Here is a 27,606-nt window from a genome sequence, read left to right as displayed (position 1 = left end):
GGTTGCCAAGCAAAAGACGACGGAAGCAGAGCCGGACGAGATCTCCCAGGTTGTCGAAGAGGAGAGAGGGACGGTGATGCTCGGAGCCGTGTTGAGGATCGAGGACAAATTGGCTGAGGAGAACAGCAGCGGAGTAGGCTCCGGCAATCGATCAGAATGACGCTCAAAGCTAGCAAGCTGTGACAGAGAGGAGCAGCGGTGGAATCCAGATGGAGCGGAATTAACAATGGATGTGGGATAAAAGAGGCTCGATGTGGGCAGGTAGGAGCTTTTGCCCAGGAACAAACAGTGTGCAGGATGGGAAGAGGGGGGATGAGAGACGGGGATGGGAGGTCGTCGTCGGTAGAAAGCGACGAACAGAAATGGGGGTGGGAATTTCAAAGGCATAAGGTACGGAGTACCGCATACCACACATAAGATGGGCAGGCGGGAAGGAGCTTCGACAATTGCATTGCCTCGAATACCACGTTTCTGCTCTCCTCAACAGCATTTCCCCTAACAAATGCCCTTAGCTCAGGCTCCAATTACCTCACGCTACCTTACTTTAAGTTAGCTTAAAGAGAGTAAGGCAGGTAGGTAGAAGGCCCAGGAAAGCAGTCAGGCGAGATAGTGCATCTACTACCTCAGCTTAAGGTAGCTAGACTGAAGTGTTGCTCCCTCGGCAGAAGCAATCATACCTTATTGGATGAGGTCAAACCAAACAGCTAACACACAGGCACCTTATCTGTCAGAGGCAGACACGCAGTCGATGGGGTGGTGGATGTACACATGCAGCGCCAATATCAGCACCGGTTCCAAACTTCCAGCACCACCATTGCGGCCATTTGAATACCTATGTAATTAGCTGGGCGTCCTCACTCGTCAACCTCCCTTGCCTTAGGTACGTACGGTGCACCATACAAGAATTCACCTCAGCTTACCTTGGCTGCGCGACACAAAATGGCGGGGTAAGTAAGTAAGGTACCTAGACAGTATAGCTTTTACGCTAAGCACAATTTGCCTCTCAGACGGTGCCATAGCTGTGTAGTGTAGCAGAATTGGATGTTCATAATTATCGCAGATACTGCTGGACGAGCCAAGGCAATCAGACCTCCCGACTCCCGTCTAAGCTTCATCCAACACTTTGTCTTCACACACAGACACAGACACACATACACACACACACACACACACACACACACCCGATCCGACCACTCTGCTGTGTAAGGTGGGTTTACACCCATTGGATGCCAGACGGGAGACTGATGAGAGGACAGGCACGCTACACCTCTATCAAAGTCACCAGGTACCTACCTTACCCTGCCGTCTCTTCCTTCCCCCCCTCCGACCTTGTCCTTCCTGGGTTCGCCATGGGGCCGTTGCCTTGGGGGCTAATTGTTGGCAGAAGTTGGAAAGCTGCGACCAAGTCCCTGTTCTTTCGGATGAAATACTCCGGAGAATGATAATGATAATTGAAGGCACCTGACGCTTCAATACTGTCGCCGGTGGCCGTTTGTCATTACATTTCAGTCCTCAAGATCCATACACTTCCTGACGCTTCTTTCTTCTTCCCCTTCTGTACGACACACCGGCGACCGAGATGGGCCCACGGCGCCGAACTGCCTTCATAGCCCCTTGAGCCGTTGCTTACCAAGGGAATACCGACGCGGACGACCGGGGGATGAGGGGGGGACACATCGAACGGTGCGTCAGTGCCTAGGTTCGAGCTAGTCGCAGTTAGCAACCTCAGAAGAGGCACATTCAGCGACGCATTCCAGACGAGATTTGGCCCGTAACAATACTCCCGAGAAGCCATGGAATCCAACCTTAGAGTCTGCCAGGGACCACGGCCGGTGAGGGAGAGGGCACAGACCAGAGAGTGACTTGGAACAGCGAGGAGTGGGTGTAAAAGTCTGCGAACAGCAGCAACAGCAGTACATAGCAGCAGCAAAGCAGTGCATCACCACCACCACCACCACCGTCAAGACAGATGGGATGTGACATTGATGCTGCCCGGGAACCAATGGAAAGTGCTGACGGTGGAAGGTCCGGGCGCCGGGTTGTGCTTTCCTTCCACCATCCAATGCCACCTAATCGTCGCGGCCCCGCCGTTGCCAGCTTCCTGCCTGCCCAGGGCCCTGCTTGCTTCAATCCTTCCAGGTCCTACTGTCGAGTGCGGCGTGCCATGGCCCATGGCTGGTAGGTGCAGGGGCAAAGCTCGGGAACGCTTAGTACCTTGAGTGGAGAAAGTGAGGGGCAGCCCACCTCATCCACCTCAGGGTGTTCAGTAACTTCAGTGTCGAGTGTCGCCCAAAACGGTTACGCCAAACCACCGTGAACAGAAAACAGCTCTGAACTCGCCCACCTTGGACACAGCACTGTGTGCTCCTTCCTACCTTACCACTTACGCTGTAGGGATACCTGACTGTAGACGACGGAAACCCAACTGCGCTTCTCGTCCACCCACATCAACCTGCATCTTGACAACGAGGATAATGAGGGAGCCAGCTAAGCACCCGCGGTGGTCCCCCTCTTGGAAACTATCAACTACGAATACATTTGCCTCTGCTGTCTTTGCGGTGTTTGGTCTTGTCTTCTTTCCGTCTCAACTTGCCCCGTCTTTATCTCAATTTGGGAAACCCCCATTTCTCCAAGGAGCGACCGGCATACCCGGCAGGGCCCCAGCTGCACACATTACATACTACATGAGCGTGGTGAGTAAGAGATGCGTTGAGACCAAAAAGTCACGTCCACTTTGAACAGAACGCCCCAAGCTCACGATGTCTTCCAGACCTATATCGACCGATCTGGGCTGTCAACGCCAGATATCACGATGCTAGATCGCCGATTCTGCGCCAGCGATTCATGTCGCAATGGATCCCAGTGAACATCCTGACAACCTGGCCCGGGTAGCCGTGCTGCGATCCGCGACTGCACTTTCACGGCCCGAGAAAAAACGGCAACTCCAAGCCTGATGTCACTCGCTATTCCCGTCATGTCCGCCTATCTCCTGCTGCCGCTGCCGGCGGAGACTTCTCCCTTTGAGGCTTTGACCAGAAATTCAATAATTTTGGGAGATGCCACCATCCACCCAAAATGGAAAGAAGAGCGGCCAGGGAATATCCCCAAACCACCTTCTTACAGGCCAACGAACCTTGGACAAACCATTATTGAGGTCGTTGGGATGTTGCGCGCGTGAAGAGACCAGCGGCTCGTGTCCCCGAACGGATACACTACACAGTAGGCCAAACTTTACAGAAATGCCCTGTTTTCAACCGAGATCATCTGCCCAACCCCGGTCAGGGGCCTTGGCCTCACTGGCCACTCCCTGCAGCTATGTGCTGCCGCCAAAGGACCCTGAATTCGTCTTGTTGTCATTGCCACCCACCCAACTCAACCTTTTTTCTATCAGCCGCTGTCTGCCAGATACAAAGACCCGAGGAACGACAGGTGATGTTGTCAACGCAGTTCAACCTGATGCCGCATTGTCTCGACAAATGCATTATGTGCCAATATTGGGTCACAGAATGGTAAACAACACGGAAAGTTTGTTACTCATTTCGTCCACCGCCAATGTCAGAGTGGAGTGATTACGGCGTCTCCATCGCCGACTCATGTCCCGTCTTGGTTCGGTCCTGGACGAGTCGTCGCCTTTCGATTGATTGCCTGCCGCTGTCAGAATTCCAAGTTTTTCCCAGTTCGCTATGCACCGCCGAGACCGGTAGCCCCCAAAATGGAAAGAGATTGACGCCTCAACCCACGATGAACCTCGACACGTGTTAGGGGCTTAGATATAACATGTTGAGCGACGGAAAGCCGTTGTCATTTTGCGTAAAGACGTAGTTTGATTGGGTGGTTGCACCAGAGGACCCTTCATGCGTCCAGAAAGTCAATATAAACGAGCAATGTCGTCAGAGGGCGACATTGAAACATGCCGAGCAACGATGGACCAGGCATAAAACGAGATCGATAACATCAAGGCCAACGTTCTAAAGTTGACTTCCTTCAAAGAAACGATGTACTGCACGACAAAGTCGTCAAATGGTTCCGTCTTGCTCTAGAGGTAAGGTGAGTTATAGGGAGGCACAGTAGGAACCACCAGGTGGGTTGGTCCACCGTCAGCCATCAACACGGTGCGCTTCTCCATCACGAGATGCTTAATGATCGGCCGGAGCCCTGCAAACTCTTTCAGGGAAAAGAAACAAGCAATGGGACTCGAATGACATCATAGGGATGCAAGGAAACCATCCTGAGAAAAGTCTTGTGTGGTAGGATGAGATCCACAGGGCACCACTTTGGTGACTCGCTCACCATGCTTCGGTCTGGTGGGTGGACTCGATACAGTCTTTCAAACCAACAGTGAAATGTCCGATTGGGCATAGACACCGCGAGCATTTCAGGCGGTCAAAAGTCAATTGTCCCGGGGCCACGTCATAGTTCGCCAAGGAAGTGATTCTTCCATCTCCCCTGTGATGGGTAGATAATAATTGTGACGGTTGCGAGGATAGGATTCCGTTAATATAACGTTTTTGACGATCTCTAAGAACGGTTCAGGGACCACCGCAGATCTCCATGGTCCGGATTGGGTAAGGTGTGTCATCACAGACCACCTGATAGGTCACCTGACACCGCGACAAGTGCCGGGCGAGGGTGTCTTGCCGCGGCGCGTCTGCCCCTCAATCAAGGCCAAATTCCGTCCTCTAGATCTCGACCAACCGTTCCGCATAAGACGAACCGCATCCAACTCAAACAGTGCAATTGCTGCCTTGCTGTCAGACAGATATACTCTGGGTCTATTTCTCTCATCAAAGATCCTTGCATAACCAGACTTTGGACCGAGAACACCAACAATCAAGCCATGGCCGAAGCGACCTCCACCCCGCGCATCACAGCGCAGTACCTTGACAACTACGTCGGCCGCAACGTCATGCTCATTGGCAAGGTCTTGCAGCTGCGTGGTGACTCTGCTGTTCTGGATGCGGACGGAAACGTCACTGCTATTCTCAATCGCGTAGGTCTTCTACCAAGAACTCTGTCGAGGCAATATGGCTTTGCATCGATCGACTTTAATATATCGGTAAATGGATGCTAACCCTTGACAGGATGTCCACCTCACCAACGGTAACGGTGCTCAGATCATCGGCAAGGTCAACCCGGATCTGTCCATCAAAGTGCTTACCTCCCGCGATCTGGGACCCGGTGTTGGTGAGTACTACTCATTTCCCATCTGCCTAGAAATCCCCTGTCCCGTCAGTTCAAACGACATCCTGTTCTGGGGACTTAACACATCATTTCTGGCACTTGTACCCCTGGCACATCATAGGGCTATTCTACTCAAAACTCCATTCCCATGTCATGTTCAAGAACGTGCTTCATGCTCTCAACATCTCTCGCAACCCCCTTGCAGCACCTTTCATGATGGAAACCTCCCACCAGGCATACCGCTGACAAACCTCCAGATTATCAGCTCGCAGCGGCCGTAGTAGAAGCAACCCATCACTACAAGCCCATCTTCGTCTTTGACAATTGACGGCACCAGCCGTCCGGGCGCGTATACGGGCGCAACCAAGTTACCATCCCCGCACCCAGCCAACCCGCGCGCATTCCGCCCCGGGCTCCCGTGACCTGGCCGGCGATGACAACGAACACGACCACCACGGCGAACTCCTACCAGCTGCACCAACATCAACAGCACCATCACCAGCACGATTATCAGAGACAGCAGCAGCAGCAGCAGCAGCAGCAAACACCACCTCCCAGCCAACGTCGACAACCCCGATATATCCCGCCAACGCCAACCCCGCCTTCCCCCGACCTGACGCAGCACCGATCAACTACTCCTATTCCGTTCACTCATCCCCCGTCACCTCAGATCCAGAAGCGTCATGCCTCCACCATCCAGGCATCTCAGCAACCCCGCCAACTTGATCGAGACTACCGACAATCTTCAACCGTGAACCAGAACAAGAGGACAAGTGTTCCGTACCGCCCTTCTCGCGCAGCAGCTTGTCCTCCAACTCCTCCAACACCCCCAACACCACCATTACCAGACATACCTGCACGACGAAACTTTGCCTCGTCTACGCCCGAATCTACCTCCACCTCGAAGCATCCACAGATCAAGGCTTCCTCCGAGAGCCCCAGTAGGATCGTCAAAGCCAGAGAAGGACGAGAGGTTGAAGAGCGCAAGCTTCATCGGCAGAGGTCGAAACCAGGGGGGCCGCAAGTGGACGTCAAGGAGGTTGTCGACGACGACTCGGAGCTCTTGGGCGCCATCTTAGATGGTATCGGACGTCTGACGGTCGGCTCCGTCGCTATGCGCATGGATGATGCAGGGCGGTGGAGGATTCTCCGTGACCTGGGCGAGGAGAGTGATTAGTATCCCATCATGCTACTTTCGGGCTTGACGGGTAATGCGTAGCCAGGAATGGGTCTGACAGGTAGCCTTCTTTGCAGAACATAAATTCCACGACTTCATGATAACACCTCTATTGTAACTTCGTGTCGGCTCGTCAGTGTAGGACATGTAAGACCATACCGATATACAGACAACCCCAATGTCTATAATCAAGCCCCAATGTATGCTTCGGGCTTCCCAACGCCCATATCCTGACACAGCCGGCCTATGAGCCTCCCGTGCCAGTACTCAGTCTTCATCCTCCAATAGCAGCTCCTGTGCCGCCTGCCAAATCTGAAACAATGCTTCCTCAGTCAATTTCGATTGATGTTGTCCACCCATATTTCCCGAGTGCCTCGTGTTGCTACTGTGCCTGTCGTCGTCCCACCAGGCTGCAGCCCCGCCATCACTGCTCCTGGTTCCGTCCATCCCTCTCATAGCCCTCCTGATTCTCTCCGCCACAACTTCTCCATCCTCTGTCGCCAATGTCTCGATGCTGCCTCTTCCGCTTTGCGACGTAATGTCAGTATCGTTCTGCGCATCCCCTCCCTTGATACCCTTCAGTTTGCGTCTGAAGTGTTCGAGAACCGAGACTCGTTTTTCCGCCGTTTCTGCACGAGATTTCCACATGACACACTCTCGTTTTGATACTCGCAGCTGCTCACTGAGTGTTCCAATGTCTAGGTTATCTCTTGTTTCAAGTTGACGCCGAAGAGATGCATTTTCCTCATTCTTGACATCCAGCTGCCTTTGAAGACTTCGGATCTGTGCATAAAGCATGGAATTGTTGCCCGGGCTCCCTCCTCGTACCGGAACGGTATCCTCGTTTAGTTGGCGCACTGATAGTTTGGATGAGGGACGGGGAAATGTTACATGCTGTGCGATAGGCGGCTGCTGAGAGGGACTTGTCATGGTCCCAAGATGAGGTAAATTCTTGTCATTGTCCAAAGTATATGCCTTTGAAGGAGACTCTCTGTACCTCGAGGGATCTGGTGTTCGACGAAGATGTGCAAGAGATGGCTTTTCGAGATGAACAGCACCTCCGCGAGCATTGGTTGCCTCAGTAGTAGTCAACGACCCAGTGCTGTCAGTGATAGACCGTGGTTCATGACTTGATGGTCGACCCCGTTCATCCACAAGCCCATAGTCTGGATGCGGGTCCTCCCTTTCAGGATTCACGTTCAATACTTTTGTTTTTGGCGTTTCGAGCGACGCGGTTTCTTGCCTTGACTGGAACAGACCCAAATCCGTCACACTCGCCCGAGAAGGGCGAGGTGTCGTAGGGAAAGACACATAAGGCGACTCCTGGGACGCATGTTCAAACATGGCCGCCATGGCTCGCACTCCGACTGGTTTTGAGAAAGATCCATGTGATGGTGTCAAGCTACCATAGCTCCCACCAGGCCGACGAGCTGGCGTTACGATAGGTCTCAAACTTGATGCACTCGAGCGTTCCGCGATTTCCTCTGCCATGGATGCTACGCTCTGCGGCCTTGAGAGGGTCGACTGAGGCGACATTGGCATTTGCTGGGACTTTGATTGACCCTGAAAGATGCCACCGCTTACAGCGGTTTGCTGGGGACCAAGTTTAATTGCATGGTCCTTTAGGTCTCTGGTGTCGGTCGAAGGGGGATTGTCGTCGATCAGATCGTCCAAAGGCAGCTTTTCCTATAATGCTTCTGGCGAGACCGCGGCGGTGAGTTGAGGCTGTATCTGTGAAACGCTTTTGGTCATAAACTTCTTTGGGGTGACCTGAATAGATCCATTGCTTTCGTTTGTAGCATTTGACTCTGTGCTCTGACGCGGAGTCCGAGAAGGCGAGTTCGATCTCGGGACGTCCTCGCCTGGCCTCGTGCAACCCAGGCGGTTACACTCAAAGCTGTTGCCATTGTGGTTCGCTTTGGCCGAGATTGAATTGTCAAGGGTTTTCCCGATACAAGTTGCGCCTCTGTCTATATGACAGCCTTCGGACATCAGATACGACACAGGTTCTGGCGTCTTTGCTGTGATGGGGTCTTTCTTGGGCGGGGTGGGCGTACACGGGCTTACAGCATCGGGCGATGCATGCCTTTTCTTTGGAGTTCTACATGTCGGGCTTCCGGAACTTGAGTTCTGACTGGGATTACTTCCGACGAATCGACGAAGTGCCGAAGAGACCATCCCACTTGTCTTTGGCTTACAGTCCCCCGACTGTCTTAGGGAATCATTTCCTGGGTTGAGTATATTTCTTTGTACAGGCCAGATGCCTTTCTCGGAAATTGCGTATGGCAGTCGTTTTGGAGGCGCCTTCGTCGAGTCTCTTTCGACTACCACTTCGTCCGATACACGGGGACTACCTATTGAACGCTGTCCGCGATTTCTGTCCAATTTTTGGGCCGTGTCAACCGAGCTCTGATTCTTTGAAAAATCACCCATTGAACCGGCCAGGTCCTCTACAGCAGCTGCATGGAATTTGGTGGCGCTTGGCTTTATGTTGTTCTCGGAGTTGATTGATCGATCTATTCCTAGCGTCCGCGTACGTGTTGGAACAGCTTTTGCGTCCGGTCCTGTTTCTCTCTCTCTGAGGTCTCGATCATCTGCTAGACTTTCTTCCGCTGTTGGAGAGAGTAGGTTGAGGGACGGGCGCAAAGATATTCTATTAGTTGATTGTGATTGGGAAGACTTCGGCCGTAGTCTTCCAACGTGAAGTGAATCTTCCAGATTCCCAGTGGTCTTTGACAATGTCAGGCCCAAAGCCTCTGCAAGTGTGTCAGCTATCATGCCTCTGTGACTCTGGATGCCTCCCTACTTACTCGGGGCCGGTGTCGGCGTGACGGGTGATTTCGACCTCTGTTGGTTGATTGAAGAGCGTGGCGAAGAGTGCTTGCTCCTCCAGCCTTTAGGCAATCCAACGGCAAGAGAGTCAGAATTTGATGAACGAAGAAATCTCCGGCGACTCGGGCTCTCCAGATCTTCATTTGGCCCCCGGAAACTCGACAAGCCTTTCATGTTGCGCACTACTTCTCTCCAATTGGAGATGAGCATCTCGGTGATGTCGTTTGCCACACGAATCTTGTCAACAGAAATCGAGTCTGTATTGTCTTGGAGAGTGTTCTGTAACTGTCGTTCCTTTTTCAAACGCGGCGGGGTAAGGGGGAAAAGCAGCAAGCCTGAGGAAGGGTTTGCGAGTTTCATTGTATAGGATTCGAGCAAATTGCCGACTAGGAGGGGACCGAAGACGATTCCCAAAGCTGCGTATCCCATCAAATCTGACGTTGGAAGTGGCCGGCCCTGCTCATCCTCACGTGCTGCTGTCTCAGCAGCACGTCCAATGAAGGAAAGGAGGCCAAACACAGCGCAAATAAGCTCTCGGCGGAAGTGAGACTTGATGGTTCCAATAGCCATGGCAATGAGTCTAGCACGAAGCTTTGATTCTTTTGTTCTGCTGAGTTCTGGCTCTCCACGAAGCTGACTGTGAATCGCGACAAATGCGTCAAAAACGGCGAGAGAGCCAAGGATGCCACCCGGGAGTACAGACAACAGTTTCTTGAAAGCTGAAGCTACGTCTTGTGCACCGGCATTGATATGTGATGGCAGAGTAGGGCAACGTATGGTACTTGTGACTTCCTCTCCAGGCTTTTCGTAGCAGTAGTAGTCGAATATTGCATTCACAATGCGTAGCGAGCCGGGAATGCGGAATACACCGCGTGTAACTGGTCCTGCAGAGGAAGATATTAGAAGGAGGTTTTCACATGTGCAGTGATGTTATTTGCATACCATACTGGGCCAAGTATTGGGCAGTTGCCCTGAAGCAAGTCGGCACAACAAGTGAGCCAACAGCATAGTCCGCAGGGAGATGAAAGAGGCTCTTCCCGCTCAGTCGAACCATAGCCTGTAGATCGAGTACTTTGGATTCAGGTTTACGAGAGTGAACCAAGTGTAGGGCAATGTCGCTGACGCTTCGCTTGTGACGAACTCCGTGAGGCGGTCCCCGTGAGGTAGGCGGTTGGCCTGATGATGTTGAACGGAGTACTCGAGACCACCACCTCCGTTTCTCAGTCATAACGGCTGGCAGTGTATGCCGCTAGACTTGTTAGTAACGTTCCATGCCATGACAATGGTGGAGCTTACTCCTCCCTCGAAGCCATCCACCGCCAGTACTCGAATTCCATGCTGTCGCCATACTTTAGTTAAATCTCGAAAGCTTCATGAGGGTAAAATGCTGCTATACTTTCTTGGCCAATCGATTGTAGTCTTGCACAAATATTCGACGGTCCTGAATCTCGTCGGTGTCCGACAACAGGGCCAAATCCCCAACAGAAGAAGTCCATGTCGCGCTACTCGGGAGAGCCCTGCTCCGTCGACAATCTCCAGTGACTAAAGCAGGAAGAGTACCTGAAGTGGCCAGCGGTTGAGTGTCGACCCTTGATGGCAGCATGGAGGTCGCGATGGGTAGTTGAGGAGGTGCAGTACTGGTTGGCGCAGTGCTAACGGTCTGGCTTTCGATGGTGCCAGTCTCGAGGTCCCGAGACAGGCCCGATGATAGTGATTGATCATTGTCGTAAGACTGCATAGCAAAAAAGGGAATTGATTCTTTGACCAAAAGTGGACGAAATCTCACGCTGGGGCGCGCTGGTACTGTATGGGACCGAGACGGAGAATATCCAATGTCAGATGTCGAAGATCGTCGACATTGGGACGACGGGGAGGGTCAGGACGTTAATGGTGCTTGGCTCAATCTGCCTACCTACCTATTCAGTGCTCATGAGAGGGATATCGTACCTACCCAGTATGGCTGAGCAAGTTGGCGGCGGGATATCTGATCCGATGTTCAGACTGAGGTGTGAGTGAATAACACTTGCCATAGGTACTTCATAGTACGAGCATTGCTCCTGCAGGGCTTCCCCCGGTGCTGGACAAGTCTCGCCAGGTGTATTCTGAGAAAGCTATTCGCAAGGCAACTGCTCTGGGTCTTAAAACATGACGAGAGGCACGGCGGGACCTCGCAATGGATAGCAATGACTTGGGACATGTTCTCATTTCGTAATGCATTCAGGTAGCCAACTTCTCCGTGAGCCTCCCGATCGTCTATAATGAAAGTAAAATGAAGAAATTCGGGCACCGTCTGGTATTCCTCCCAGTTACGCCTCTGTACGCCTAGCACATGCTCATTACCATGTCTACCGGTTCCCAAGTCATTCCAGCGAGGATCCGTCGCTCTTGGTTCTATGCAATTCCGTTTTCATTCCACTTTCAATGCCCCACGACGTCGTCCTCCTCGCCGTGCAGAAGCACATACTTGAGAATATCGGACAAGGAGATGACACCCGCAAGTCTGTTATCGTCGTCCACTACTATGAGACGGTGAACTCTTGACTTCCGGACTGTGTCAAAGATCGAGTCTAATCTGTCCTCGGGACTGCAAGTGTAAATGCCAGGCGAATCGTCAGGACGCTTGACAAGTGCCTCTCCAATGCTTGATTGCAATTCTTCGTAAACGCCCCCCTTAATGCACGGAATGATGTCGACGGCTTCGAAGACGTTTAGTAGGCGGTTGTACTTGTCGACAATCGGGACGCAGGATATGTTTTGCTTGACCATCAGATCGACCACACTGAGGACTGAATCGTGCATCTGCGCTGTAGCAAGGCTTTTGTATGTGCCCAATCCGATCTCCCTAAGAGACTTTTTGAGTAGAACGGTGTTGTGTTCGTTATTGACGGCGATGAATTTAAGAATTCTGTACTGTGTAATGACGCTGACAACCATCTCGCGCCCGGTCTCGTCGTCAACGTCAACGAGGGGAATTCGGCGCGCACGAGTCTTGAGCATGCGGCGGCAGGCCTCGTAGAGTGGTCTCATGGGGTTGACGGATACGGTCTCGAGAGGAGAGGCCCCGATGGCCTTTTCAATATCTGGCAAGCGTCTTAGTATGCGACCGAAAGCCTGGGCGGCGATGGGAGCGTCACTAACCTCGCAAGCTGCTCAGTCGGAACTGTTCCAGCTTATGCATCTCGTCAGGGAACTGGCAATAGTATTGAATCACATTGATGAAATCTGTCGCCGTCAAAAGGCCGGCAAATCTGGAATTGTGCGAATCCCATAGCGGCGCGGACACGATGGCTGGGACGATGGTCAGAACAAACAGACCATTATGACAGAGTAGCATGACTCGTACCATTTTGAATGAGGATATTGAGACTCTTCTTGATCAAGAGGTCATTGTCGAGGACAATAAGGCGGAATGAGAGCGGTAGGACATCGTAGCTGGTTCGGACCTTGAGGAAATCGCGAATCGCCCTCTACAAAGACAAGCAAAGTCAGCGACGGTTTGTTGCGGTTCGAACTTGCCCATTCGCGACCGTCTCGAGGGAGAAGCACAACCCCGCATGCGCTCGCATCTGGGGGCGCACGCGGGCTCAAGCACATAAATCGGCGGTGCGCGAGATTGTCGAGGGAGGGGTCCAAGGGCACAAGTAGCTTACCAGGCCTTGAATCTGGTCCTTGTCGAGCGGACTGGGCGGCTTCTCTGGCATTTTGCGAGCAACCGAGGGTGGTCTTGGGCGAAGGTATGAGGAGGGCGTGACGAAGGGAAGCTCGTGACCATGTGGTCTCGCGATGGACGCAGCAGTAGCGACTACAGGCGGTTGTAGTGGACCATTACCGCTAGGCTGTTGTTGACTTGGATGCGACGTGGGCATGGAACCAGGACCGGCATTGTCCTTCGAAGCCGAGGAGGAGGAGGAGGGGTCGTCCATTGCGTCGTCGTGGGAGGGCTAATGGCGCGCGTGGCCCCTCTGGACGTGTGGGAGGAACGGCGGGAGACGGGAAAACGGGAGGCAGAGACAATGGGTGGGAAAGGAAAAACGGAGGGATGGAATTCGTGGTTTGGAGAATGGATTGGGCTGGACTGAACGCCTTGGTGATTTTTTTCCCCTTGCGCCGTTCTATTCCCCTCCCAACCTGCATCAGGAAGCAACGAAGTAGAGGCAAGGTCGTAGGTCTGAGGTAGTGGCACTGGTGGCACCGGCAGTAGTACCTGGGTAGGTAGCAAATAACATTTATCTCAGCTGTCCCGTCCCTCTTGTCTTACCTCAGATGAAAGGTACATACCGTTCCTGGCTACCTTGCCCACTGCAGCCGTATCTCTGTTTCTAACTGGACTGCGTCGGGTATCCGTTAGGTTCCTCTTGTTAAGATAAGGCAGATAAGGATAAGACAGGGAAAGTTCGAAGCTGATGGGTTGAACAGTGAACTTGGGCAAACCCACTCGATGAATAAGGTCGCTGGGGGCGTCCAACGTCTGATTCTTGGTGTTCTGACTTTTAATCCAGTCGAAATCTGGCGTGTATTAGCGTAGCGGGTGTAGTCGTCAATCAGTTCAACAAGATGCTTATGGCTTCTTTTTAGCGCTGCGCTCATTGTGTACAGCGGCATCAGCTCCGTATGGTGATGGAGGCAGATTGTTATGCGATGATGCATTTCGCCGTTGGTAATGGATGGTGCTACATCTCCATGAAGCCTCTATGAACCCTTCTCGACGAACAAGCCCATGTGCAAGTAGGTATTGAGATAAGGTATAGTGAAGCATGTTTCAACACTACAGGCGCCCTTCTCTCAACGGGATATCTGAGCGATGATCCCCTCGCCCATAATTGTCCGATTCCGTCCCTTACTCGAGATAGACTGTCTTGCTTCGGCTCAAGCTTCAGAGACACGTCCACAATCTTCGAGGGGGCGTGACGAGGTATGCACCTCCGAGACATTTTCTGCAAATTTTCCTTCATTCCATCTACGCGACTGACACCGCCCACGATACTTACTTCTCAAGACGGAAGAAAATAGGACAGATACTTTTGTGTTTTCCACACTTTTTTTTTCTTTCGTTTTGCATCGCCAAAGCATCACGTATTGGAAGGCGCCGGTCAGAAGCTCTCCACCCGGCTGTACGGATACTTGGTATGTATAAGTACAAGGCACAGCATCAGAGCGGCCAAAGTAGTCATGTGTGACTGGACCCTGGATTTCTGACTCCAAAGACCTTGGCAACTTGGCTCCTATCGCCAAGTACCAGCCAGTCAGTCAGTCAGGTGTGTCGGAGGGAATGTGACAGCAAGCGAGTTACCTATCGAAGATGAGTGCCTGTTGCACATCGGGACCTAGGTATATGGGTCGAGCTCATTTGAAGCTTTGATTCAGGCTACCTAAGCAGACGCCAGAGGCCAAATCACGGAACGGGCAGTCATGAGGTGGTGCATCGTGAAGTAACGTAAGCTACCTTACCTGTGTCACATTTCAGTGCGACCCCAGGGATGCGTGCATTCCCAGATAAGAGCAATGTCACGATCGCTCAGGTGCACATTGTGGTTGGCTTGGTGGGTAGATAGTCAGTCAGCCATGTGAAAGTTGGAGATGGGCTTCATCACAGCCCTCCAAAAAGAGAAACCCATGGAAGCCTGTCAAACACTCAGCCTAAGGTAACCAGAGGTACGATGGGTGCAGAGAGAATATCCGTACGGAGTAGAGTCACGTCAAATTCAAGCCACAACGTCGCTAGCGTAGGTCCGGGAATGCTGTCACCCCGGACCGACCGCCGCACACCGCAGGCGCTCATCTGGATAAGAGGAAAGAAATCTCGATGCAAGATGAGGCGGGTGCACAACACAAGGTGACAAGCTCCTCCCTTCATGGAAGGCGCTTGCTGAATTTAGTTCCCACATGTGAAGGCATAAAAAGTGGTGGAAGAGGAGCAAGATGGTCCGTGCTCGTTACTCCCGACCAAGCTCGAGGCTTTGAATTGAGACTTGGAGCCTTCCCGCGACAGGTCCGCCTGAGGGAGGAGACATGGAGGAGGAGAGGACTGCAGGTGGAGGAACAAGGTGGGAAATGGTGGGAAATGGCCCTCCAAAGCCTTGCTGGCTGCAGCGGCGGTGCGAAGTTGGAAGAGTGAGGCGGCGGGTGGGGACCTTCTCTTTTTCCACGTCTCGTCGCAGAAACAAACAACCGTCCACTCACAGCACGAGTAAAAGCCGGACGACGCTGCAGGTACACTCGATACGTACCTCTTGCACTGGGTCCCTTTGAGAGCCTCTAGGCCGAAACGAGTTAGATTGCAGGTCCAAGGTCATCAGTCCCACTGGGCTCCACGGGCGTCTGCTTCGTTGTGCTGGAGCTGGTGCTGGAGCTGCTGGCATTGCTGGCGCGGTACGAAGCCCACCTCGGAGGTCAGGTATGCAGAGTGCATCGCTGTTTTGTGCTGTCCATGCTGTCTGACGCTTTCCGAGCAGGGCAGCTTTGCTTTCCATTTGCTGGTTGCTTGGTGACTGCTACTAGCACTTTGGTACCTCTGCTCGTTCCCGTCCCCACCAACCTCAGAAAGGCCCAGCGCTGCTTCTCCGATTGCTGCTGCGGGCTACTGCAACCTGATCCTGGGTCATTGCTCCGCGAGAGACAACTGGAGCAGCCGTCGCTTTCTTCCCAAAACCTCACTTGACCGACTCTATCGCCCATCAACCGACTAATATTCGGGCCTCTCCCACCCGCTAGAACCGAGCGTCGCAATTCGCTGGCCATCGATTTGCATCCAGATTTGCTTCTCAGACTGGCTTCATCGTCAAATCGACACTGCTATCCAGTCGTCAGAGTCGCCGCAGACTCCGCATCCCTCTGGTCGTCGGGCGGCCAAACCGTTCGTGTTGCGAAGAGAAGCCCCATCCAAACAAACAAGCCCCAACTTTCTCGACCACCACCTCGACATCGAGTCTCGATATCATCAACATCGGCCTTTGTAGCCCACCTCGGCCATGGGAGCCTGCCAGTCATGTTGCGGAGGTAGTAGCTTTCCATCGTCATGTCAACTACATCACCAAAGCTAATGGTGATCATGTAGGGAGAGCCCGCGATGGTCTCTACGAACCAGTTCTCGCCGATAGCGAAAGAGAAGCTGTTGCCGACCTTCTTCAGTATCTCGAGAACGTATGTTTTATTTTTCGCCATGGACTTTTTCGTCGACCTTCCATACTGACGTTATTTCAGCGGGGTGAAACCGACTTCTTCTCAGGCGAACCCCTTCGAGCTCTCAGCACCCTCGTCTTCTCCGAAAACATCGACTTGCAACGGAGCGCAAGTCTGACTTTTGCCGAAATCACAGAGCGAGGTACGTCCTCTAGCGTTGTAGTGGATTGCAGGATCACGTCGAGGATGCCATTTGCGACGTAGCATTTGGCGTAGATATGCTGACAAGCTGCTCCAGATGTTCGCGAGGTCGATCGTGACACTCTCGAACCGATCCTCTTTCTTTTGCAAAGCCCCGACATTGAGGTTCAGCGCGCCGCCAGCGCGGCACTAGGAAATCTGGCGGTCAACAGTGAGTGAAGCGTAACAAGCAAGGCTGCAGGGTAGAGACTGACTCGATTTATCAGCCGAAAACAAGGTTCTGATTGTCCAGCTCGGTGGACTTACGCCACTCATTAGGCAAATGCTGTCGCCAAATGTTGAAGTACAGTGCAACGCAGTTGGGTGTATCACGAATTTGGCCACACATGAGGAGAACAAGGCAAAGATTGCGCGCTCTGGCGCCTTGGGCCCTCTGACGAGGCTGGCAAAGTCTCGGGACATGCGGGTTCAGAGGAACGCGACTGGAGCTTTGCTCAATATGACACATTCAGGCAAGGCGTCTTTATCTCGTACATTTGAACCATGAACTAACCAGGGCTATAGACGAGAACCGCCAGCAACTCGTTAACGCCGGCGCGATTCCGGTTCTCGTCCAGCTTCTCTCCTCGTCTGACGTCGACGTCCAGTACTACTGCACGACGGCTCTCAGCAACATTGCAGTCGATGCTAACAACCGACGCAAACTTGCCCAGACGGAGTCAAAGCTCGTCTCTTCGCTGGTCACGCTTATGGATTCTTCATCGCCCAAAGTTCAGTGCCAGGCAGCGCTCGCCCTTCGCAACCTTGCTTCTGACGAGAAGTACCAACTCGACATTGTGCGATCAAACGGTCTCGCGCCTTTGCTTCGACTTCTGTCTTCATCCTACCTTCCTTTAATTCTTTCCGCCGTCGCTTGCATACGAAACATCTCGATTCACCCCCTCAATGAGTCGCCCATCATTGAGGCTGGCTTCCTGAAGCCCCTTGTAGACTTATTGGGCTCTACCGAGAACGAAGAGATCCAGTGCCACGCCATCTCAACCCTTAGGAACCTTGCTGCCAGCTCTGATCGTAACAAGGCCCTCGTCCTTGACGCCGGCGCAGTTCAAAAGTGCAAGCAGCTCGTCCTCGACGTGCCGGTTACCGTTCAGTCCGAGATGACCGCTGCGATTGCTGTTTTGGCTCTTAGCGATGAGCTCAAGTCTCATCTTCTCAACCTCGGCGTCTTCGAAGTTCTTATTCCTCTTACTCATTCGCCTAGCATCGAGGTCCAGGGCAACAGCGCTGCAGCTCTTGGCAATCTCTCTTCGAAAGGTTTGTTCAGCTCCATTGTACCAAGTTGATACTTTGATCTAATACTTCAATAGTGGGAGACTACGCGGTTTTCGTCCAGGACTGGAAAGAACCCAATGGCGGTATCCACGGATACTTGACGAGATTCCTTCAGAGCGGCGATGCTACATTCCAGCACATAGCAATCTGGACTTTGCTTCAGTTGCTCGAATCCGAGGACAAAAACCTCATCCAGTTGATTGGCCAAGCACAAGACATTGTCGATCAGATCAAGGAAATCGCCAACCGCCAGATCGAGCCGGATAACGAGTTCGAAGACGATGATGAAGGCGAAGTTGTTAACTTGGCACAGCGGTGTCTCGAGCTCCTTGGCCAGAGCGGCTCGAAGTCTCACATTGAAGGTTAAACAACGACCTCGGCAGGGCATTTTGCAACATCATTTTATTCTCCAACTTCCCTAACGGGGTACTACAGCAGGACCGAGGGGTTTAGGGATTCTGGTCGGCGGTGTTTCGGCGTTGGTCATGCAGAATGAGATTCGGTTGTTACGTTGAGTTTATATTTCGGCGTAGAAGCATTTTGAAGGAGCGTGTTTTTTGGCGTGCCTACGCTCACTGGCGAGAACAATCCCCAGAGGGGCGGGCTAGTTTCTCCTATCAGGAAGACCCGAACCTTTTACTTTGTATCAAGCATCATGGCTCGTTTTGTCGGGTCATCCGTGTCTCATATTATTCGGCCTCTTAACAGGCTTGATGAGCCTTTATCTGGTGCCATTGGCTCCCTACCCGTTGTAATTAGGATCATACTTTAGAGGATCGGAAGAACAACTCACAATCTGTGACGAATTCAGCTTACGGTGTCCACCATCGCCAACTTTCGAGTCTTTCTTGTATCGTATTTATAGCATGCGTGTGTTGTGGCATGGCACATTTGCTCTTGAACCTTAAGCACCACTTACTCTTGGCCCTACTAAACTTCGCGAAGCCCGTTCTCAGCTGTTCCTCCAGGGGAGAGAAGCGAGAGCCACCATGGCTTATTGACTGCTTTGCCCCTGATCAGAGCCAAAGGCACTGGGCCATACAACCGCGAATCTCTCGATGCTTCGAGATTATCACCCACAACCCAACAATGACCCTGAGGAACCTGCACATATATTCTTAGCAAGGGTTCTCGCTGCGGCAATGATCTAGATGTCCTTACCTGAATCATCTTCTGCTTCTCTGCATCAGGGCTGCCCAGCATAACGTAATCGCCAGGCATGCCTATGACGCGTTTGATGCCATCGGACTCTGGAAAAATCGGAATCTTGAAATGAACTAAATCGCCAACAAGGACGTTGCGACCGTAACGATAGCGGTGATCGACTAGGATTGATTCGCCTGCCACTTGAAATGTTGGAAGCATGGACGGCCCCGACGCTGGGCCCATGAAGAAACCATATTCCATAATGACATGACTTAGAGCCAGGGTTTTGCCGACATTCATGGCCAGACGGAGAGGCTTTCCTGCCATTTTGCTGGCCTGCTGCGCCTGTGGACTTGTTGTGTATCAATTGCCTGGATGTTTGATCTTTACCTTGTGATTCAGGGCGTGAAGACGGGACGTGAAAGTGACAAGACACGCGGAGCCGGCGTTCCGCAGGAGCTTGGACCATCGAAAGCTCGTCGCATAGGATTGCGGTGCGTGATTGGCGGGAGAGCTACCTTACCAAAGACCCCCATGTGTCTTTCGCCTCTTTCTGTTCCTCAATTCTGTATATTGCAATCACAGGTTCAGCCCCAAACGGAACCGTACGACAACAGTGAGGCTGGCAGATTCGTGTCCGAACCGACACTCCTGAAACCCTAAGACGGACTTCTTACACAGAGCGGGATCCCCGAGCAAACATGAGGATCACACAATGCCTATACAACAGCAGGATGGCCCTGCATAGGGTCTTCGTCTCGCCCTTTGAAAAGGTCGAATCAATTTCGCGACGAAGCGCTCTCCTGAGTCCAGTCTCTAGAACCCTGCCAACAATTCTGTCACCGCCGCTACAAGGTTTCGCACGCCACGCCGCCCTGATTCCCCGATTCAAGAAGAAGAAGCCATCGCCATCAGGACAAGTACCCGGCGGCAACGCTGCTGCCAAGCCAGGCCAGCTTCCCCAGGACAGGGCGATCTCCGATCGTGAAGTCATGGTTGTCGATGAGAACAACAAGCTTACCGGCCCGCATAACACTCGAACGTTCCTAAGATCGCTCGACCCCGAGACGCAATCCCTCCGAATGGTCTCCAGGCCGCCCCCACGCCCTGCGCCGGGCCAGCCGCCGTTTGCAATCTGCCGCATCGTCGACAAGGTCGCCGAGAAGGAGAAGGAGAGGGCGCTACAAAAGGCCAAGAAGGATAACGCGCGCAGGCTGGCGAGGGTCAAGGAGCTCGAGCTCAACTGGGCTATCGCGCCGCACGACATGGGCCACAAGATGAAGCAGATGAAGACGTTCCTGGAAAAGGGGTACAAGGTTGAGGTCATCTTTGCGAAGAAGAAGAACAGCCGAATCGCTACACTGGAAGAGGCCGGCGCGCTTGTGCAGCAGGTCCGGGATGCTGTGGCGGAGGTTGCGGGCGCCAGAGAGTACAAGGAAGCCGAGGGGCAACCGCGTAAGGTTATGAGGCTGCACTTGGAATCGACAGCGAAGCCCGCGTCGAAGGCCACCCCTGCAGAAGAAGCCTCGGCTGCAGACGCTGCGTCGGAAGCATCAACCTGATGTAGTGACGGGCTGCCTAAGAATCGGGGTCGTTGAGCTGCGCTCGAGGACTCCATAAAATGGCACCTACGATTTGGACAGAGTCGATGTTGACTTGTACATTAGAACTCCCATGGAAGGCTTGTACGATAGAAAATAGTAGAAAGGGTTGCAGCATCTGAATAGAGCGGCCATGAAGTTCGTTTCTCATTCCCATTCAGCAAATTACTTGTCCTCAAGACGGTGAGACTGAATTAAGTCACAACTCTATATGACAGAGTAACAAACTGAATAGAGGAGCTCGCAACGCACCACATTGTTACAGAACTCCTGCGAACGTATCTCTCGAATCAAGTTATAAGCAGCATTTGTCTAGAAGGACTATCGATTGATAGAGCCTTGCGATATTTGTTTAGCACTCCTCCACAACGGAATAGAAAGACAGCTAGTGATTGTAAATCTTTCGCAGTGCGACCATATAGTACAGACAGCCTCCTTTGGGCCGGCATTTTTATGTGTTATTGTACCTCAGGGTAGTGATTGAGAAGTCCTTGTATATGTTTCTCATGGATTAATACATATCTGAAGAAAGAGATGGACAAGCTTTGTTCATTGAGATGGCCGCAGCAATCAAGTGCACCGTTGAGCAGTGATTGGCACCACAAACTAAGAACGTCACTCCCCGCACCATGCAGGTAAGCTTTAGCGAGCTTTTAGCGCGGGGCACCCGTCGCATCCCGCCTTGCAAACCCTGTGACTCAACCCTCCAAAACTTCTCAGCCTTTTTGACCCGATTAAAGGAAACTCCGACTGCCAACCCGAAGGAGTCTTGACAAACGCTCCTAAATCCAACACAAACGATCCAATTCTACACGACTGTCGGTCGAAACTGAACCAAGCCCACCAGAGAAATTTCGCGACGCAAAACAGGGGAAGAGGGACGAAGCAATGGCGACAGAGACACCAAACACTGAGCCGCCCAAGGCTGTCGAAGACAAAAAGGCTCAGCAACCTGCCAAGAAAGATGGCGGAGCGCAAAAGAAGGATGCACCAGCTGTCCCAGCAGCAGAGGGAGGCGAGAAGAAGCTGTCAGGTGCCGAGCTGAAGGCAAAGGCAAAGGCCGAGAAGGCGGCGAGAAGAGCAAAGGCCAAGGAGGCGCAACCAGCACCACCACCTGGAGGAGCTCAGCAGACCGGAGGAGGAGACGCAAAAGGAGGAAAGTCGAAGCCCCGACAAGATGGTCCTCAGGGCGCCGGTGGAGCGAGAGGCGGCCCTGCGGTCAAGGCCGTGCCGGTCGCGATTCCCAAGGACACCAGGCCCAAGGTCCCCGAGTGCTTCAGTCACCTGTCTATGGCCAAGAGGATACACATGACGGAGGTCGATAAGGACGTCCATCCGGCAGTTCTGGCTCTGGGCCAGCAGATGAGCGCATTTGCAATCACCGATAGTACCACAAGACTAGAGGCGACTCTGTTGGCATTCAAGAAGGTAAGCCAGCTACTGCGCATTGTCCGAAACCAAAATAAAGTGCGAGTCCCCTAACATTGAGCTAGGTGATTGATTCTTACACAACGCCCCCGGGCAACACATTCTCACGCCACTTCACATCACACATCCTGAACCCCCAGATCGAGTACCTCTCGGCATGCAGACCCATGTGCTTCTCCATGGGCAATGCCGTCCGCTGGCTCAAGCTCCAGGTCAGCAAGATCGACATTGACCTGCCCGACTTTGAGGCCAAGAAGCTCCTCCGCGAGTCCGTCGACAACTTCATCCGCGAGCGCATCACCCTCGCCGACTTTGTCATCGTCAAGACCGCCGCCGACAACATCGCCGACGGCGAAGTTGTCCTGACGTACGCCCACCACCCGCTCGTCGAGCGCGCCCTCCGCCAGGCCCACGCCGACGGCAAGAGGTTCTCCGTCACCGTTGTCGACGACCCCTTTGAGAGCACCGGCCGCGACCTCGCGAAGCGGCTGCGCGCCCTGCAGGGCGTCGAGGTGGCCTACAGCCCCGACCTGAGCGCCATGCGGGACCACCTCCGCGATACGTCGCGTGTGCTGGTCGGCGCGGAGGCCATGTTCAGCAACGGCGCCATGTACGCCAGGGCTGGCACCAGCGATATTGCCATTGCGGCGGCTGATCAGGGCATTCGGGTCATGGCTCTCAGCGAGACCATCAACTTTACCGAGAGGGTCGCCATGGACTCGCTTACGTATAACGAGATCGACCCCGAGCAGAACACCGAGGAGGCTTTCAGACTGCTTTTTGACACCACCCGTGACCGCCACATCTCAGTGGTCGTTACGGAGCTGGGCATCACGTCGCCTGTGTCTGTGCCTGCCATTCTGCGGAAGCTGGAGGAGTTGTAGAGCAAGGGTGCAGAGACGGAGAAGGCGGTGATCGCGGCAGCCGTGTGGAAAGTCTTGAGGGGGATCGAGGGGTCCTGCTGCGGTGGCCCCTTTAGATAGATACCAGTTATGAAAGCTCGATTGAGGTTGCTCCATAGATCAATTGAGCATGAGAAGCAGTTCTAAGGCACGTCCTTGGCCCAACTTGATGATGGGGATGCCCAGGGATGACACTGAAGATATGAATGACTTTTACGGCGTCAATTAAGCCTCTCCCTCTTTCTACGTAACATATACAAAAGGACTCTAAAGGGGTTCCCCAATTGGCGTCCTAATCAGTCCCCGCGCAATCTCAATCCTTCCTCTAGAACGAGAATGATTCTTCGAGGTCCCGAATCGACCACACCCGAATTGACCAGCCCCCTTCTTCCTCTTCCTCACTCAGACGGGCGTCACAAAGCTTGTTTCCATCTCGAAAGCCTTTGGGTCTGGTCTCTCTTTCTCTGTCTCTCCCTGTATCTCTCTCTCTTTTGTCGATGATTTCGTCCACTGTTCCGATTTCGTAGTCTTTTATGACTGCTCCGCCTCCTCCTTGCGCGCCGCCGCCCTCGCGCGCTTCTCGAGCAGGATGGACTTGCGCTCGCTGAGGATGGACGACTGCCTCTCGTCGACGCCCTGGAGCCAGTAGCCGAAGCTGCCGCCGCCGAGCATGTAGACGGGGTAGACCCAGAGGGACTCCTTGTTGAAGAAGGGGCGCATCTCAATGCCCATTTGCCAGAAGCGGACGGCGAAGCCTATTTGGTGAAGCGTTGAATGTTAGTAGACTACGTCTTGAATTTCCCAATGTTTGCGGCGCGAAGAAGAGGCTTGTAGCCATTTTCTCCCATGAACCCGACCCAATTGAGTCTCCATGGCATTCGGGAGGTTCGCTCCGTAGATTGTCGTCGCCTGATGAAGGGGGGAAGGTATCACGCACCGAAGCCACTCCAGAAGAGGACCCTGCCAACCATTGTCGCGGTTTAGGTATGCGTTTCGTCTCGGAGGGAGGATGTTGGTCAGTCGATTGACGAAGGTGGGCCGCTTTGTCCGCCGAGGCGTAGAATCGGGTGAGTAGTTCGATTGGATGGGCCGTTACAATTCGGGATACGATATGAAGCTTCCCCCGGTGGTGACGGGCTGGAAGGTGTGTGGGAGGTCCGCGTACCCGCCGTGTGCACGCCTCGGATGGGCCAATCGCTGTGGTTTGCGGAATAATTGCAAATCCAGTTTTTCCGATTCGATCGCTGCCGTCCGGCTGCGCGAGATTTGGGGCGTGCTGTGGCTTCAGGTGCTGCAGCGCTGAAGGGCCCTGGAATGTTGGCTGTTGGGGCGCCGAAGCACCGGAACACCACTGTAGGATGAAGGCTCTGACGAGCTCAATCCGTCGACTAGCTACAAGAACCTCAAACTAGCCAAGCATTTCAACAACATCCGATATGGTGTAGTGGCCAACATGATGCCCTCTCATCTGTATGAGAGGTTAGGCATAGCCCCGAGTTCGATTCTCGGTTTCGGAAACTTTTGCTTTTCCTACGTATCTGTCCAGCCAAGCGATTCGTTCTTTTAATCATTATCAACTTATGGCAACTGTGTTTCTTCCCTACCTTATTCAGTGATTCTGTCCTTGTCATGGCTCACGATGTTTTTCCGGGAGCATGACTTCGTCGTAATATTCAACAAAAGGGTCGTCTATTTAACGCAATAAATGATAATTGACAACCAAAGTCACGGGTATCTTTATTGTCCAATTCGTACAAACGAGCTCTCGCAACAGGCTTCCGCCGACAGAGTCCGAGTAGCTCCAAGTCTATCTATCTTACACCGTCGAGAGTTTACAAGGCACCGCCCACGGCCTGGGCGATCCACATGGCTATCCTCACCTGGATGCCAACCCGCCTTTCATTCTTGGAAAAGTCCTCACGGGTGACTCGCTCAGCGTGATCTTGGAGCCACGTCTGCTCCTCGCCGAGGCGCTTCTTGAGGTCTTCGTCCTTTGTGAGGATCATGGCACCAGCCTCAAGATCGTGGGTATAGCTGCGTTTGGTATAATTGGAACTTCCCACAATACTGATTGATGGGTTTCGGTCTCCCGGCAGCGTGATCCAAAGGCCCTTGGCATGGTATGTCCAGCCGCCGGGCTCACCGATCGTTCCCTTGCGCCACTCCTTGAGAGCGATTGAGTCGTCGAGCTTGCGGTCGTGAACGGCGCGGACGAAGCGGCGCGCAAGGAGGGTGTAGGCGCCTGGCAAGAGCCCAGACACGCCTGGGGATTGGTAGAAACCATTTGCCTGCTGGGAGGCGGTGATGACAACATTATTCTGTGATGCCGTCGAAAGCAGGAGCTTAGTCAATGACGGCGCAGGGTTGAAGTAACCTGCGGTAAAGGTCCACGACGAGCCGGCATATTCGGGCTTGCCGAGTGTTGATAGTACATGAGTGACGGCGGGAAGCTCAGTGGAGGTGTTGGGGCTCATTAGCTGTGTAAGTTGGGAGAGCATGTAGACCTTGGTGTCTTTGCCCACATCCGCAGCGGCGGCTTGCGTGGGCGAAATCAGAGCATTGAGGGCAGGAGTCGTTGTGCCGATGAACTGCTTCGGCTCTTTCAGGGGAGACGGCGCGGGGTTGGACTTGGGCCAGGTCAAGGCGAAGCCAGCAGGTTCTGGCGAAGGCTCAACAAGAAAGCTGAAAGACGATACGCCCTGGTGGATGTTCCAGAAGTAGTCGGTAACCTCTTTGGAGGAAAAGAGGTGGTAACGATCTTGTCGGTTCGTGAAGTAGTCTGATGAGAGGTTCGCCCTACATAGTTGTTAGTCGTAGTCGCAACTCGAATCACCTTGCGGCAGCTTCATACCCAGAGAGAATAATCTCATCATCGACACCATATAGCTTCATGTGTTGTAGGCCCCAGCCCTCATTGATGCGCTTCGGTATGTACTTCTTCCTCAACCCCGTCAGGTTTGGTGTGTGGTACATGCGGATTTCCACTCTGTCGGGGCCAAACTCCGATACGAGTGGTGCGAGAAGGGATGCGCATGACGGATTCGGCTCCTCTCGCGTACCTCGCAGGGCGTCCGTTAGAATGCTGAGCTTTAGCTCGGGGTTGTTTCGCAGAGCTTCGTGTAGGGTCGCAATCTAGACATGACCACCGTCAGCGCCCTGTTCCAACCCATGTGCATGCCGCGTAAACTGACCAACTCTTTTTCTGTCTTTCCGATGTATAAGGTTGACAGGAAGATCCTCTTCTTTGCATTCCGTATCCGCTCCTAAGGTACACCCCGTATTAGTCCCCTAGTCCTCGGCCAGTGCTGCGCGTGTTCCCAATGCACACCTTTAATGTCTCGTAGAAATCGGCTGGCGTTCTGATAATTTGAATCTGAGAACCGTTGATGCTGAAAGAAGGTGCGATCCTGTCGAGTTCGTTCGCGAACGGCGCAAGCATGCCAGCTGCGCTACCGGAGCTTGAAGCCGTTGAGGTACCGGCGGCAGGCGTCGCGAACTGTCGGCATTGCGGTTGAGCGCGTGTAATGTTCGTTCGGGCAAATGGGAGCTTGAGCTTGGTAGAGCACCGTGAAACGCCACGGACAATCATGTCGTATTCGTCGTTTGGTATTCCACCGCCACGTCTGGATGTCTAGCAGGTATTCTTCCCGGAGAAGTTCATCCAAAGACGGAGAGCTTTCGAAGTTCCAAAGTTCTGGGGACAAGGGTGCGTGCATGAAGCTCTGTCATTGGCGGCGGGGGTTGCCGTGAGCGCCAGGGAGTCTAAAGACCAATTGCCTTCGAGTTTATGTAATCCAGAGCTCCACTCTGGCACCAGCGTCGCTCAACCTTCCCAAACGTCAGGTCTTCAATCACATCGTCGACAGCATCCGATAGCTTCTTGAGGTCAATTGACCAGCCGCCACCATGTCGACCCCTGGAAGAACAATCGCCAACCTGCGCAAGGTTGGAATCAAGGCATGTATCCTTCTGGCTCAAACGCTGTCGCTACCACCGCTAACTTTTGCTTCCAGAATTATTTTCGCCAATTGCTGGTATATGGCCTTCCGAACCCCCCGATCGCAATTGCCCCTCTAACGCTCGAAACAGTACATCGGTGACACCAAGCATGGCCGTCTCGTAGGCGAAGATAAGGCCGGCAACAAGTACTTCGAGAACAACGACGAACTTCCCCGTATGGAACCCCCAAGCGAACAGCGCCAGCAAACGGACAATGAAGGACCGTGGGACTGACAAGCAATAAATAGTGCGTACGCGCTGGGTGGACTTCAAGGTGCACGACTACGACTCGGCGCAGGTTGAGCCTGGCTGGCACGCTTGGTTGGGATACATGGTCGACAAGCCGCCCACCGAGGACGCCCTTCTCCAGACCAAGACTCGGAAGTGGGAAGTGCCACATGTGCTTCCCAACTTCACGGCTACCCCGGGAGCCTACAAGTCATACAACACGTGAGTGGAAGTGTCGTCACTTGAAACTGGGGTGAAAATGCTAACAATTGGCGCAGAGTGAAGCCGAAGATTCGTTCGTGGGAGCCCAAGGCAGTTGAGAGGCAATGAGTTACAGAAGAACGGGGTTGATGTACATAAGCCAAAGTCGCTTAACGCAATTTCAGGGTTTTGCTTTGTGTTAAAAACGCTGTCGATATTTGGCGACGCGGATTTGCATTGAGTGACAGTTGACCAAGCA

General features: G+C 53.2%; 8 protein-coding genes and 1 non-coding gene across 9 annotated transcripts; 6 read left to right on the top strand and 3 right to left on the bottom strand.

Moving 5' to 3' along the window:
- Positions 1-4,837: 4,837 nt before the first annotated feature.
- Positions 4,838-5,509, top strand: N0V96_003562 (uncharacterized protein; the record flags this gene model as incomplete). Its single annotated transcript, XM_065756874.1, has 3 exons — positions 4,838-4,990; positions 5,082-5,184; positions 5,439-5,509. The coding sequence occupies 3 exons, from the start codon at positions 4,838-4,840 to the stop codon at positions 5,507-5,509; spliced, it is 327 nt and encodes a 108-aa protein (XP_065614641.1).
- A 6,099-nt stretch (positions 5,510-11,608) lies between these two features.
- SNF4 (AMP-activated serine/threonine-protein kinase regulatory subunit) lies at positions 11,609-13,113 on the bottom strand (the record flags this gene model as incomplete). The annotated part of the gene is made up of 4 exons (XM_053196063.2): positions 11,609-12,270; positions 12,329-12,478; positions 12,534-12,657; positions 12,841-13,113. The coding sequence occupies 4 exons, from the start codon at positions 13,111-13,113 to the stop codon at positions 11,609-11,611; spliced, it is 1,209 nt and encodes a 402-aa protein (XP_053046487.2).
- A 3,045-nt stretch (positions 13,114-16,158) lies between these two features.
- Positions 16,159-18,209, top strand: VAC8 (Vacuolar protein 8; the record flags this gene model as incomplete). The annotated part of the gene is made up of 7 exons (XM_053196064.1): positions 16,159-16,186; positions 16,245-16,330; positions 16,391-16,511; positions 16,608-16,721; positions 16,777-17,022; positions 17,075-17,824; positions 17,878-18,209. 7 exons carry the CDS (start codon positions 16,159-16,161, stop codon positions 18,207-18,209), a joined length of 1,677 nt encoding a protein of 558 aa, XP_053046488.1.
- Positions 18,210-19,722: 1,513 nt separating this feature from the next.
- Positions 19,723-20,550, top strand: N0V96_003559 (uncharacterized protein; the record flags this gene model as incomplete). Its single annotated transcript, XM_053196065.1, has 1 exon — positions 19,723-20,550. The coding sequence occupies one exon, from the start codon at positions 19,723-19,725 to the stop codon at positions 20,548-20,550; it is 828 nt and encodes a 275-aa protein (XP_053046489.1).
- A 668-nt stretch (positions 20,551-21,218) lies between these two features.
- N0V96_003558 (uncharacterized protein) lies at positions 21,219-22,901 on the top strand (the record flags this gene model as incomplete). The annotated part of the gene is made up of 3 exons (XM_053196066.2): positions 21,219-21,224; positions 21,460-22,017; positions 22,083-22,901. 3 exons carry the CDS (start codon positions 21,219-21,221, stop codon positions 22,899-22,901), a joined length of 1,383 nt encoding a protein of 460 aa, XP_053046490.2.
- Positions 22,902-23,450: 549 nt separating this feature from the next.
- On the bottom strand, positions 23,451-23,890 carry N0V96_003557 (uncharacterized protein; the record flags this gene model as incomplete). The annotated part of the gene is made up of 2 exons (XM_053196067.1): positions 23,451-23,674; positions 23,857-23,890. The coding sequence occupies 2 exons, from the start codon at positions 23,888-23,890 to the stop codon at positions 23,451-23,453; spliced, it is 258 nt and encodes an 85-aa protein (XP_053046491.1).
- A 459-nt stretch (positions 23,891-24,349) lies between these two features.
- On the top strand, positions 24,350-24,436 carry N0V96_003556. Its single transcript has one exon. It is a non-coding gene; the product is annotated as a tRNA-Glu (tRNA).
- A 315-nt stretch (positions 24,437-24,751) lies between these two features.
- Positions 24,752-26,508, bottom strand: PGS1 (CDP-diacylglycerol--glycerol-3-phosphate 3-phosphatidyltransferase; the record flags this gene model as incomplete). The annotated part of the gene is made up of 4 exons (XM_053196068.1): positions 24,752-25,715; positions 25,771-26,051; positions 26,111-26,182; positions 26,248-26,508. The coding sequence occupies 4 exons, from the start codon at positions 26,506-26,508 to the stop codon at positions 24,752-24,754; spliced, it is 1,578 nt and encodes a 525-aa protein (XP_053046492.1).
- Positions 26,509-26,825: 317 nt separating this feature from the next.
- N0V96_003554 (uncharacterized protein) lies at positions 26,826-27,372 on the top strand (the record flags this gene model as incomplete). Its single annotated transcript, XM_065756873.1, has 2 exons — positions 26,826-26,880; positions 27,167-27,372. The coding sequence occupies 2 exons, from the start codon at positions 26,826-26,828 to the stop codon at positions 27,370-27,372; spliced, it is 261 nt and encodes an 86-aa protein (XP_065614640.1).
- Positions 27,373-27,606: the final 234 nt, after the last annotated feature.

The sequence above is a fragment of the Colletotrichum fioriniae genome, assembly GCF_027942845.1.
Source record: "Colletotrichum fioriniae strain IMI 355084 chromosome Unknown scaffold_3, whole genome shotgun sequence".
NCBI classification, from domain to species: domain Eukaryota; kingdom Fungi; phylum Ascomycota; class Sordariomycetes; order Glomerellales; family Glomerellaceae; genus Colletotrichum; species Colletotrichum fioriniae.
The sequence above is the reverse complement of the archived record's forward strand: the minus strand, read 5'-3'. Positions and strand labels throughout refer to the sequence as shown.